This window comes from Megalobrama amblycephala, linkage group LG4, assembly GCF_018812025.1.
Source record: "Megalobrama amblycephala isolate DHTTF-2021 linkage group LG4, ASM1881202v1, whole genome shotgun sequence".
Classification (NCBI taxonomy): Eukaryota; Metazoa; Chordata; class Actinopteri; order Cypriniformes; family Xenocyprididae; genus Megalobrama; species Megalobrama amblycephala.
The window spans coordinates 38,682,956-38,696,940 of record NC_063047.1 but is presented as its reverse complement, the minus strand read 5'-3'; the positions used below and the strand labels follow the sequence as shown (position 1 = coordinate 38,696,940).

Sequence of the window (13,985 nt, the reverse complement as noted above, 5' to 3'; positions counted from 1 at the left end):
GTACGATTGTGTACTGAAATAGCAGAATATATGTTACGACTTGTCTTGTGTGGTCTAAAAATAAATGTTGCTAAAAAGGAGTGAGCTGTCAAAGAAACAACAACAAACGTAATTGTATGTTTTTCTGATGTGAGGCTTTTATTTTGAAAGACATACTTGAAAGCTGTTGACTCTTCTGTCAAACGCAGTTTGAGTGCCTGAAAAAAAACATGTTTTATTGATTCAGTATCTGTGGGCAAATGTTGTCAGGTTATATGTCCGTGTTACTGTGTATTTACCATGGGAACTGTTGTTTCCATAACCATAAAATACCACCTGGACTATCCTGACCCCTCAGTCAAGATTCATGAAAATAGATTTTAATGATAAAATAGAATATCACAATTGCCAAGTGCATAGGTTTTCAAGCATTAAAGGGGTCATGAACTGTAATGTTTCCTGAGGTGAACTTATAATGTTAATCAGATTTTTACATCAAAAAACTGTCATAATTTAGAAATAAATGGCCATTTTCTACCCTGATTTTAGCCCTCTGATTTGAACGCTCTGTTTAAAGGGGCGTGTCTGCTTTGAGACTTCAGTGTAAACACCCACTGCTGTGATTGGCTGACATCTTTGCATATGGAATAAGTATTACATGTGGAACCCTCTAGAATACTTTTGCTACTTTTACTATCACAGCTGTCAAGTTTAACAAATCGTGAAAAGTGTTGATTATTGCATTATATAGATCTATTCCCATCCTATCATATGAAAGGTTGCAGTGATGAGCATTGTAGCCGATGACAGTCTGTTGATCGCGTGAATGCAGTGATCTTATCATTGCAATGCGATTTCTGCACTCTCACGAATGCTTTCACCATAACTAACAATGCAAACATGATGTACATACAATGAGTGGTTCATTGTGCAGTGTAACAGTGTCACTGATTATAACTCATTAGCATTAGTTTTGGCAAATGTCCAGATAAACTCGTAGAGCATTATTTGATCGCTTTCTGTATATAATCTAATCACAATTTAAAATGCATAAATACTCATCAAACGATCTGCAGTAACAGACAAAGCAATAGTGACCATGTAATAAAAAGTTGGCACATCATCGTCTTTTAGTTTCAATCTTTCTGAAAATCCTGCGTCGAATTGTGCCTTGTTTGTAAACTAATCCATGGTAAAATGAAGTGAACAAAGGACTAAGTTCTTACTGATGCCTTCTGGAACTTCATTAAAAATAAAGTTCATCCACTCTTTCCTAACACTGGGATCAGAAGGAAGGCTGTGCAAAGACTGTGTTTTCCACCAACTTGTGTCTTATCTTCTGAGCCATTTTTATCGTTTAATTTCTGCGTTTGCCTCTTTCGTTATTTACCTACTACATATACGAATCAGTGGGCAGGGCTAAACAGGCAGTGATCTGTCGTTTTGGCAGATTGCCTTCAATATAAGCTTAGCTGTTTTTAGATTAAAGGGTAGGTAACACACACAGTTTCTACCAATCTCATGTTAATCTTGAGTACCTGTAGGGTAGTATTGCATCCTTCATATCTCCGAAAAGTCTTTAGTTTTATCACATTTATAAAAGATAGATACGCTGTACCGAGTCTTTACGGAAAAAGACGAGCTCCTGCCGTGGTCAGAGCTAAAGAGTCACGAGTGCGCGCAGCTTTTGTGTGAGATCGTCTGCAAGCTGCGACATCATTATACATAAAAAGGGAACAAAATTGTTTGTTTTGTTTTCATTTTATGCACTTGCGCGTCGATTGCCAACAAAACACAGACATTTAATGCAGCTTTACTCACCACCCGCGATCTGCAAATCCAGCGACGAACTGGGACTTGTTTACAAAGCATTCATCACCGAAATCCCGGGAACAAACAAACAAACAGACAGGCACAACTCCGTTACTGCCCCAGAAAAACAAACGTCATCCACTGTTCCTTAAAGGGTTAGTTCACCCAAAAAAGAAAATAATGTCATTTATTACTTACCCTCATGCCGTTCCACACCCGTAGGACCTTCATTCATCTTCGGAACACAAATTAGGATATTGTAGTTGAAATCCGATGGCTCCGTGAGGCCTCCATAGGGAGCAATGACACTTCCTCTCTCAAGATCCATTAATGTACTAAAAACATATTTAAATCGGTTCATGTGAGTACAGTGGTTCAATATTAATATTATAAAGCGACGAGAATATTTTTGGAGCACCAAAAAAAACAAAATAACGACGTATATTTAGTGATGGCCGATTTCAAAACACACAAATGAATGAATCAGTGTATCGAATCTGCTGTTCGGAGTGCCAAAGTCACGTGATTTCAGCTGTTGGCAGTTTGACACGCGATCTGAATCATGATTCGACACACTGATTCATTATGCTCCGAAGCTTCATGAAGCAGTGTTTTGAAATCGGCCATCACTAAATAAGTCGTTATTTTGTTTTTTTGGCGCTCCAAAAATATTCTCGTCGCTTTATAATATTAATATTGAACCACTGTACTCACATGAACTGATTTAAATATGTTTTTAGTTCCTTTATGGATCTTGAGAGAGGACATGTCATTGCTCCCTATGGAGGCCTCACGGAGCCATCGGATTTCAACTAAAATATCTTAATTTGTGTTCCGAAGATTAACGAAGGTCTTACGGGTGTGGAACGGCATGAGGGTGAGTAATAAATGACGGAATTTTCATTTTTGGGTGAACTAACCCTTTAACACTGGGTTCTTTGGGAAGCTGAAAAAGGTTATTTTTTCCCTCACAACCAAAAACACACTCCTTTGGTGACGCTGAAAAATCTCTCGGCATCCGTAACAAAGCGCGATGATGGTCGTACTCTTGCTTTTGCTCTGGGTGATGTGTGTGTGCACGCTTATCAGAGAGAAGTGTCCATACAAGGAATTCCTCCCTTTATTACGTGATAAAGGGACATACTCAAAAAAAAAAAAAAAAAAAAAAAAAAAACTCTCAGACACAGGATATAGTGTATTTCGCACGGATATAGTGTATGTCGCACAGAAATACTCTGTCATACATCCAACTCATGTTTTGAAACTTTGGCCATGTTTAGCATGAGAATGCAACTCTTTAACAGTGTAAATAATGCATAAAATAGCATTAGACCCTCACTGTAACAAGAAAGTTTTGAGTTCTGAAACTTACAGGATGTTTTTATAGTACAATGACCTCTTATATATCAAAAGATCAAGGGAATTTTGATTTCTCAGTTCATGACCCCTTTAATATTAAGCTACTATAGCTCAATTATTTTAGTTAAGGAATGTCTGTTTTGCAAAGTCACATTTGAAAACAATAGATGTTCTAAAATCGGCTCAACATATAATTGGCTGAAGCTAACAAAATCGGAGTCTGTATCCATCATACACTACGCATTTTTCTGTGAAATCTGTCAACTCTGACTGCCCAAAATCTGCAGAGTGTTTCTGACTTTCAGCAACTAACGTTGACTCATCCAGACTGCAAATTGTGGCAAAAATCTGCGCAAGTGTAATCATGTAAGCCGTGAAGTGTATTATAGTCTTTAATTTCCAGGTAAACGAATGAAGAAACCCATAAACCCTGACTCCCACAAGTTGCATAAACAAATTGTAACTGGTGATTTCATCCAACTATTGTGCTTTTGTGTATTCAGTAAACGTACGTTGGCTGTGCAGTCTAAGGCTGCTACAGTACTAGTTTAATGGTGTTATGTTTAAGTCTTTGTGTACTCTCATTGCTCACAAGAGATTTACTGTGAACTGAAATTCTCAAGGAAGATTTGTGTTTTTGAGAGTCGGCCTAATACACATTTCTGTTTGTGAATTGCAGGTGGGAGATTCAGGATGCTGCGCTGCTAGAGGATGAAGAGAAGATTTTAGTGGATCAGTTAAAGCAAACATACTTCAAAAAAAGCCATGAAACATGAACTCTCAGCAACTATAACAGGAGCACCAAATGACCAATGTATTGAAATGTAAAAAGTGTACACAAACTCTGTGTTTAAGAACAGCTGCTACAAAGATTGCTAGCACTGATGTACTGTGGCTGTACAAACTACAGTTCTTTTAGATGAGTCTTAAATAAATAGAAAAACAAGACAAAATGTGATCTGTAATAAATCACAAGAAGGCTTTTGATGAAATATGACTCTACTCTGTATTGAATGCATGCTCAACTGAAAACTAGACTCCATTGATCTGTTATACAAATGATATAACAGTTATGAGGAAATAGATTTTGGAGCATTGCTTAGTGGAAGGGCTGTCCTGTTGTGGGAAATTATAAGGTCCTCTAAAGAATAAAGATAAAACAGTGGATGAAACATTTGCATAATATGATCATTGGAAAGCGATTCTTACAGAAACTGAGCCAACAACTATTAATTTAATCCAGAAACCATAAATGAGAAGTCCAGTAGTGACCATTTTGTGCAGAAATAAGAATTGTAGTCTTTAAATATTTACCTTTATGTATAGGCTATTTGGAATATTTGACTAAAGTTTGCTCGATTTATTTATTTATTTGAACTCATTATTAAAGTCACTGACTGACATGCAAATATTAATTGTTATAAAAAAAAAGAGGAAAAATGATTTATGTGGAGTTTATGTATTTATTTGTCATTTTATTTATTTTTTTAAATGTCTGCAGTTCATTTTTGCACTATATGCATGTGATTATGTAGCTATTGATACATTCACAAATAGGCTACATGATATATTTTCTTTCAGGAGATTAAACTATATACATGCAATTCAAAAACATTATAAGCTGAAGCTTATTACATATTATTGCAATGAAAACGTTTGTATAGCATATATCAGTACGTTTAGTACAGATCTTCCGCGTCTGTGTGAAAAGCGGCGCTGTCTGTTTAAATCCCGCCAAACAGGTGAAACGTGTGTAAAACGCTTCCGTTTCCGATGAGACGGAAGCGTTTCTTCCTGTTTGGCAGATAGAGGAAGCAGGATGTGTGAAATCTCACATGTGCTTGTTGTTATGGTACGTGAGCGGAGCGACATGCATGCAAATACATATTTACCTCTCCCACCGTCTTCATTTAGCTCTTCAGAAGGGTGATCAGTATCGCTGCTTTAAATATCCGTGCTTCGTGAAGTTATTGTCCCATTTGTGGAATGAGTAGTTGTTTATAAACATTGGCTGGTGTCCATGAAGTCCATGCAGATGAGTCTTTTAACCTGTTTACATGCTCCGGTCATGTCAGAAACAAAAGATCGCTGCTTTCACTCTGTTTCTCTGAACGCAGACACTGATATTTAGGTGTACGTGAGTCTCTCACGGTCAGCACGCTTGGTTATGGACCTTAATCAAACTGTTAGCTTTAGGCTAGTTATCATCCTAACACACAGCCAGCACTGTCTGATCAAAGTGCACTGTCATTAAAATAGGATTCAATTTAATACAGTGACTTTTACATTTGACTGCTTACACATGAACAGAGTTCAGCATTAAAACCATAACACTAGCATTAGTCTGGCTCTAAAAGCTACATTGCTCAACAAATCAACACACTGTCAGTATTTATGCATTTTTAATTTAAAAAGTCTATATACATATACTGGCTGGGTTGGGGACAAATGTACGTTGTAACGATATAATACATATTTCAAAACATATGATAATTAACAATGACGTGGTGATGGGCACTTCACTTTTACTTTCACTTCTTCAAGTATACGAAGATTGAATTACAACAGTTGTTTAAAGGTCTTATAGTTCATTATTATCATTATTTATGACATCTGTAGCTGTTTGACAATAAATCTAACGTAACATTTTAATATTGATGTAAGTTTGCATGACCACTTTAATTATTTATATAAAGTATTGCATGTACAGTGTGATAACAGGCAGACTTCTTTTGATGGTATTGACACTATGTGCGCTTAACATTAGAAGTGTGTTGTTTTGTAATTTAATGTTAGTAAATTTACTTATTCTAATCATTTTTATTCTTCTCAATCAGGGTGATGTGCTGTAATATTTCCTTACTGGTGTGTCCATGCCTATTAGAGACAGCAGCTTCCTCCTCTGTTTAGTTTGGATAACTATGGCCCAGCTCTTGGCACAAGAAGAAAAAGAAAAAACAACTGCACTAAAAGGTAAAGCCTTATATATCTATATATGTATATATATATATATATAATTTAGGGCTGGGTAAAAAATATAAATTTCTCGATTTTAATCGATTCTGATTTTTATGAATCAATATCGATTCTTAAATCCCAAGAATCGATTAGTCTATCCTGTTTTCAGTTGATGAATGAACGGATCATTGTAGCGCGCCTCCCATCCAATAAATCGCAATAATCTTTGTGCTTTGTTACTTTTGATATGAAACAAAGTCTCAGATTTCAAATGACATTCATCTTATTATGAGATTCAAAAAATAAATACCGTTTTGGCTCTGTTTAACGTGGCACGTTTAAGTGTCAGCACGACACGCGTGAACCGATCATCTCCTCCGCTTTAATACCAGTTACAGCGCAAAATAAATATGAATGAACATCTGAAGGTATGTTAAAGATACATTACAACTAACCTAAATCCATATCGTGTCGCATGTAATTGCTTAATCAGTGTTTCAACTGCGGAAAGACTTCAATAAAACAGCTTGCAAACAATGTCACGTAAAACCATATTCAGTGACCATAAACTCGGTAGTCAGCTAGAAAAAAATTAAGTAGCATTCTGAAAAATATATGCACCATATATTGCATATTCATTATAATTTTTTATGTTCTTCAATATTTAATGCATGCTTGAATAAATCAGTTATGACAGCGACGATTTAAATGTTTATATTTCAAAAAACGTATCGAATTAGAAATATGTAATTCTACTTTATTTATTGTAAAAAAAAAGTGTGTAATTTAAGTATTTGTATATAAATAAGTTAATTTTAACCTTCAATATTATAGTAATGTAGTACCAACTGATTCCCATGTGTAGTTTACAGCATTAGTACTCTATCTGATATCAAATCTCTATATATATATATATGATATCAGATAGATATATATAATACACGCACACAGCGCTGTGTAGATTACTTACAAATTGTAGTCTTTTACTGATTCCAAATTGCATGACAAAAATTGTATTTAGTAACTTAATCCATCTGACTAATTTTTAATAAATTTTAGATTACTTTTGACCTAACTTGTTTATATCACATCGAATAGGATAATATTATACCATACTGATATAAAAATACAATGAGAAAGAAAATATATTCCATTTTTTGTTATCAACAAGTACAGTAAACATTACATAATGTCAGGGTTTTCCAGTATGGGGTTCTTGAAGGAACTGCAGGGGTTTGTGAATTTGATGAAAAGCTAATAATTAAATAAATCATAAAAATTTAAATTATAGCCTCCTGACTAGTGGCTGGTCTGTGTTCAGTTTCATGAAACTAGAAGACTTTCTAAATGTCTGAATGTATAGAAGTGGTATGTATATATGAAAAGAAGAGTTATGGAGAATCAATAAATTATGAATGATTTACCACTATTGTGTAAATAATATGCAGTCATGTAATCAACAAAAAAGTAGTCTGATTACTTATATTTTTAAAATGTAATATAATTACAACAAGTACTTAATTTTTGGAATATAATTATGTAATCCAGAGGTAATCAGTTACTACCCAGCAATATGAATGAATGTATACATTGAAACTGGTCATTGCATTGTACGAGAATAGAATAACAACTATTATTATTTACTTGTTTATGTATTTATTTGTTTTATAGATTTATTGTCCAGGATAGATTTAGACGAGCTGATGAAAAAAGACGAACCTCCACTGGAGTTTCCTGAAACTCTGGAAGGGTTTGAATATGCCTTCAATGAACGTAAGACCTTTCGCTTGTCTTTACTCTAAACTTTTTTAGACACAGTAAATTATTTTTCACTATGACATACATGTCAGATAGACCATCAAATAGCATTTCAGCTTGTACTTTAATAACATCATTTTGTACCTTGTCTGTGGTTCTGAAGGTTTGAATGCATTAGAAGTGTGCCGTTGGTTTCATTGGATATTGACAGCAGGCAGCAGGCTGTGATAGCGCTGTCTGTTTCAGAGTCTCTGGAGTCTGTGGCAGCTGAATGGACAAGTTGTGCATGCTATGGGCTGTCAGTGGCTTACTCAGCCTTGTGCTCTGTTTGACGGCTAGATTTGCATAACCTTGCTCCTCTCTCTAAAACGCCTCCTGTTAGCGTCTGGAATACCTTATATCAGTCTCACAGTGAAGAGTATCACTTTTACTCGATTTTATAAGAAAGTTTCACTTTGTAACTTCTTTTCTCACTCTGAGATGAATGTAAAAAATGACCATTGAGCCAAAGTATAGTCCTAAATATTAACTTCTTGATGCAAGTTTTTTGTTACAAAGTAGGACCTAAAAGTTAACCAGTGGGGTGCATATCCTTTAGAAAAAGTTGACCGTTAAACAAAATATTATGAGACAAATGCCAATGGTACATATAGCTTAAAACCTTGATTTAAGTGATGCTATAAGCAATAATCATTAAAGAAACATCAAAATTAGATTTTATAAACAGCTTATTATAGATTTTTATAACAGCTTTGAAAGTAACAGGGTTACTTGCAGTTTTAGCCTAAATTAAATTGTGATTCACACTGTAAAAAAATATTTTTCAAAGTTGTAAAGATTATTTGAGTAAGTTTTACAAGAAAAGTTTTTCTAGTTCTAAATTTCACAATTAATTCAGTGTGTTACTTGCTGTTTCATTGTAAATATTTTTTGAGTGAAAAAAAAGAAATATATATATATATATATATATATAATTTTTTTTTTTTTTTTTTTTTTTAATCAGTGGACAGTTGGTTTCTGGTTATTGCTAAATATGTTTAATCAATTAATGTCAAATATTAGATTAATTTTAATTAATAATTTCATTAGCTTTGTTAACAGGGTTGTAGTTAAGCTTCACAAATGTCATGATTATACCAAAATGCAGTTTTTTTTTTTGTTTTTTTTTTTTTTGTTTTTTGAGGTCAAGACCAGACATTTATAATTTTAAGGGGAAGAATATGTCATTTGATGTTTAAAATCACCTACTTTTAGTTTTTCTTTAGTTTTAATTTAATCTAATCTTTAGTTTTTTTTTTTTTTTCTTTTTTAATATAATAGATATTTTGTTTTTAAAAAAAAAAAAAAAAAAACATTTAATGCTTTAAAAAGGGGACACCACAGTGTACCTTATTTGTAGATTATTTTTTATTTTTTTTATTTTGTTGCATTTTTTTCTCTTATTCTTTTTATTTATTTATTTATTTATCTATTTATTTTTTATCTGTGATCTAATGAGATAACCCCACAAGAAATGTGTATGCATTTGAGATTAATGTTTTTTTTCCAAATCATGTGGCATGATGACTTCATCCTAGTCTGCCTTCAGCTCATTCATTATTGGAAATCCAAGGTTATGTATACCTCATTAAGCTAAAAATCGAGAAAGCATGCTAATTATGCCAGGTTAAAGCAGGGAGAATAAGTTGAAGGGGGGTATTCCTCAGAGAGCCTGTGTTATGAAGACGATGGAGCTGAACTTCCACTGCATGTTGGTTTCATTAGATCCTCTCTTCCTTCTGTTAGGCACTTCTGGCAGTAGTGTTTCTTTTCACCCCTTTGTGAATGCATAATTGATTTTTAAAGGTATTTTTTTTGTTCTAGCTCTCTCCGATTCCACCACATATTTCATTCTTTTTCTAATACTCTTTTTCCCATCCTATCTCAAAGTAGCGGCCATGATTTCAGAGTTCAGTGTTGATCTACGGCCTTTTAGCGCTACATGTTGTTGAACAACTAACGATGAAAGCGAATAGTGTAAAACTCTCTGAGTTAGCCATGTTGGATTTATCGCCTGCTAACTGTGCAAAAAGTGCCGGAGCTTTGAGAATGTGGGGAATGAAAGTGCTTATGCAATCTTTTATCTTCAAAGCTGTTTTTCTTTTTGCAGAACCATGCGCTAGGGGTAATTGCAAAAGTATGAAGCCCCTAGGCTATTTGGGTTAAGTGTGTATGCTTTGAGTGTTTTAACTTCACGCATTGGCAATCAGAGAGGTCACAATTAGATTTAACACTGGTTTTAGGCTTCATTATGCCTCTGTGCCAACAGCAGAATAGATGGGCCTATCTTTCTAAAGCATCATTTTTAGAAATGCTAGCAGGCACTTTATAATCTCTGTTTTTCAGTGTTGTATTGTTTTGTGGATTAGAATTGTATTACTAGGAATTTTTGGTGTCCTCTGATCCCTTTTAAAAAATTGTGGTAGAGGTGGTAATATATGACCAGTCACAGGTGAAGCAAATGTCATTGATCATCTCCTAACAAGACCACATTTTAAGGCCTGGGTAGATTAGATGGTAAGCAAACAATTAGTTCTTGTAAAGAATGTGTTGGATGCAGGAATAGGATCTGAGCGCCTTTGACAAGTGCTAAATTGTTATGGCAAGGTGACTGGCTCAGAGTATCTCTAAAACAGCAAGGCTTGTGGGTTGCTCCTGGTCAGCAGTGGTCTGAGGAGTACAAACCAAAAACTGGCGACAGGGTGTTGGGCGCATCGATGCACAAGGGCAACGAAGGCTATCCTGTCTGGTCCGAGCCAATAGAAGGTCTACTGTGAAGCCTTGTGTCACAAACTAAGTACACCCTATGATTTAATTGCTTGTAGAACCACCTTTAGCAGCAATAACTTGAAGTAATCATTTTCTGACAGCACCAGTCTCTCACGTCGTTGTGGAGGAATTTTGGCAAACTAGTCTTTACAATGTTGCTTCAGTTCATTGAGGTTTGTGGCCATCTGTTTGTGAACAGCTCTCTTAAGGTCCCATCACAGAATTTCAGTTGTGTTGAGGTCTGGACTTTGACTGGGCCATTACAGCACCTTGATTCTTTTCTTTTTCAGCCATTCTGATTTCTCATTTCTAGATTTGCTGGTATGCTTGGGATCATTGTCCTGTTACAAGACCCAATTTCGGCCAAGCTTTAGCTGTCAGACAGATGGCCTCACATTTGACTCTAGAATACTTTGGTATGCAGAGGAGTTCATAATCGACTTAATGACTGCAAGGTGCCCAGGACCTGTGGCTACAAAACAAGCCCAAATCATCACAACACCATCACGTTGCTTGACAGTTGGTATGAGGTGCCTAACGTGGTGCTGTGCATTATGGCTAAACATCTCCACTTTGGTCTCGTCTGTCCAAATGACCTTGTTCCTGAAGTCTTGTGGTTTGTTCAGATGCAACTTTTCAAACCTAACCCATGCTGCCATGTTCTTTTTGGATTTCTCCTGGTAACCCTTCTAAACAAGCCATACTTGTCCCATCTTTCTCTAATTGTACTGTCCTGAACTTTTACATTTAACATGCTATCTGAGGCCTGTAGAGTCTGAGGTGTATCTCATAGGTTTTTTTGCAGTTTCTCTGAGCAGTGCTTGGTCTGACCTTGGGGTGAATTTGCTGGGACATCCACTACTGGGAAGATCTTCCTCACTGTAGAATGATGGGCTACAAATTGTTTGAAAATGGCCTTGTAAACCTTCATAGATTGATGGGCAGCAACCATTGCTTCTCTAAGTTCATTGCTGATGTATTTCCTCCTTAGCATTGTGTTAACAAACACCTGAATGCTCCAGACCAGAAAACTGCCAAAACGTATGCTTTTATAGAGGTGATCACACATTTGATTAGCATTGCCTGACTGCTACTTACCCTCTTAATTCCTATGGAAGCTGTAAAGGTTGTACTTAGTTTGTCACACATGGCTTCTCCATTTTGGTCTAGTTTTTGTTAAATAAACCATGACACTGTGTAATATGTCATGTGGTGGTGTTCATCTGAGGTTGTATTTATCTAATTTTAAGACATGCCAAGGACCAGATGGGTTTTTATTATGTCCTGCTACACAAAACCGTAGAAATCAATAGGATGTCCTTTTTTCACATGACTGTATAACGTATAACATACACTACAGTTCAAACGTTTGGGGTCAGTAAGATTTATTTTTTTTATTTTTTTTAAAGAAATTATTAAAATCATCAGAAGGGTAGTTAAAGACAATTATACTGTTAAAAAAGAGTGATATCAAATAAATGCTGATGAATTTTCTATTCATCAAAGACTTATTTTGTAATGTAATAATATAATAACTGTTTTACTGTATGTTAAAAATAATTAAAAATAATAATAATAATAAATGCAGCATTGGTGAACTTATAAGAGACTTTCCAAAAAAAAAAAAAAAAAAAACATCTTACCGACCCCAAACTTTTTAACAGTATAGTGTATATAAATTGTATTTGCAAGGTAGTAGGTACATGTCCAAAAAGTCGTATTGTTATGGTACCCGAACACCACTTTAGTACGATGTAGCTATATAATATAATATAATATAATATAATATAATATAATACAATACAGTACAATACAATACAATACAATACAATATAATACAATATAATACAATATAATACAGTGTAATGTAATAATATAATAACTGTTTTACTGTATGTTAAAAATAATTAAAAATAATAATAATAATAAATGCAGCATTGGTGAACTTATAAGAGAGTTCTTTCACTTTCCAAAAAAACAAAAAAACAAAAAACTAACATCTTACCGACCCCAAACTTTTTAACAGTATAGTGTATATAAATAGTATTTGCAAGGTAGTAGGTACATGTCCAAAAAGTGGTATTGTTATGGTACCCGAACACCACTTTAGTACGATGTAGCTATATATATATAATATAATATAATATAATATAATATAATACAATACAATACAATACAATACAATACAATACAATACAATATAATACAGTGTAATGTAATAATATAATAACTGTTTTACTGTATGTTAAAAATCATTAAAAATAATAATGATAATAATAAATGCAGCATTGGTGAACTTATAAGAGAGTTCTTTCACTTTCCAAAAAAAAAAAAAAAAAAACCTAACATCTTACCGACCCCAAACTTTTTAACAGTATAGTGTATATAAATAGTATTTGCAAGGTAGTAGGTACATGTCCAAAAAGTGGCTACGATGTAGCTATATAATATAATATAATATAATATAATATAATATAATACAATACAATACAATACAATACAATACAATACAATACAATACAATACAATACAATACAATACAATACAATACAATATAATATAATATAATACAATATAATACAGTAAATGCCTAACAAGGTTGCGAATTTGCGACCAAATGAGAGTTTATGGTTTTTGAAAGAAACTTAGGTTTTTAACTTGGGTAACAGGGTTGAATAGCTGAGCTAGATGAGTTAGTATATATAATATAATATAATATAATATAATATAATATAATATAATATAATATAATATAATATAATATAATATAATATAATATAATATAATATAATATAAAAAAGCTTTTGTCCAAAGAGTGGATGGCAAATATGCCACTCATTCAGCCCCTTCCTCGGAAACACCATTAGTGTTAACCCAGTATGTTGTTGTTGTTGTTGTTTACCTCATCCACCTCAGCAGCTGTTTAGCAGCATCAGTACTTGGCAAAGGCCAGGCCTCATTGTCCAGCCTTGGCAGAACAGTGGCATTCAAGTGGGTCACTTTGAATGAAGTCGGCTGGCCCGCTCTCAAACGAGCCCCTCAAAGGATGCTCATAGGAGGGAACAGTTGCAGTGGTCCAGTTACACTCACGCACACTCTTGGATCTCTGGTGGCTTGAGGTACAGTGGCGGAGAGACCGCTATTGCTGCACCAGCTGTCTGAGGAGGGCCTGCCAGACGTCCCAGAAGGCCGAAGTAAGGGGGACAGGAGAGGCGTTAGCCGTTCGCAGGCCTTGTACCTGCCAGATGGGGAGATGCCAGCCAAACATATTTAATTGCATGAAGGGGAATGATGCACATCAAGCAGGCCTG

The 13,985-nt window shown here is 34.6% G+C and overlaps 2 protein-coding genes across 6 annotated transcripts in view; both read left to right on the top strand.

Moving 5' to 3' along the window:
* The window catches only part of kiaa0825 (KIAA0825 ortholog), a 188,106-nt gene extending 183,369 nt beyond the window's left edge, over positions 1 to 4,737 (top strand). For both annotated transcript variants that reach the window (XM_048189167.1, XM_048189168.1), the window contains exon 20: positions 3,830 to 4,737. In XM_048189167.1, the coding sequence (XP_048045124.1) occupies positions 3,830 to 3,926 (97 nt within the window). In that variant the 3' untranslated portion in view covers positions 3,927 to 4,737. The remainder of the gene's footprint in view (positions 1 to 3,829) is intronic.
* A 135-nt stretch (positions 4,738 to 4,872) lies between these two features.
* The window catches only part of fam172a (family with sequence similarity 172 member A), a 209,896-nt gene continuing 200,783 nt past the window's right edge, over positions 4,873 to 13,985 (top strand). The window contains exons 1-3 of one of the 4 annotated variants that reach the window (XM_048189173.1): positions 4,873 to 5,002; positions 5,988 to 6,123; positions 7,780 to 7,881. In XM_048189173.1, the coding sequence (XP_048045130.1) occupies positions 6,024 to 6,123; positions 7,780 to 7,881 (202 nt within the window). In that variant the 5' untranslated portion in view covers positions 4,873 to 5,002; positions 5,988 to 6,023. Of the gene's footprint in view, positions 5,003 to 5,040; positions 5,284 to 5,362; positions 5,729 to 5,987; positions 6,124 to 7,779; positions 7,882 to 13,985 lie in introns of those variants that run through there. The other 3 variants (XM_048189169.1, XM_048189172.1, XM_048189171.1) reach the window with 3 other exon arrangements.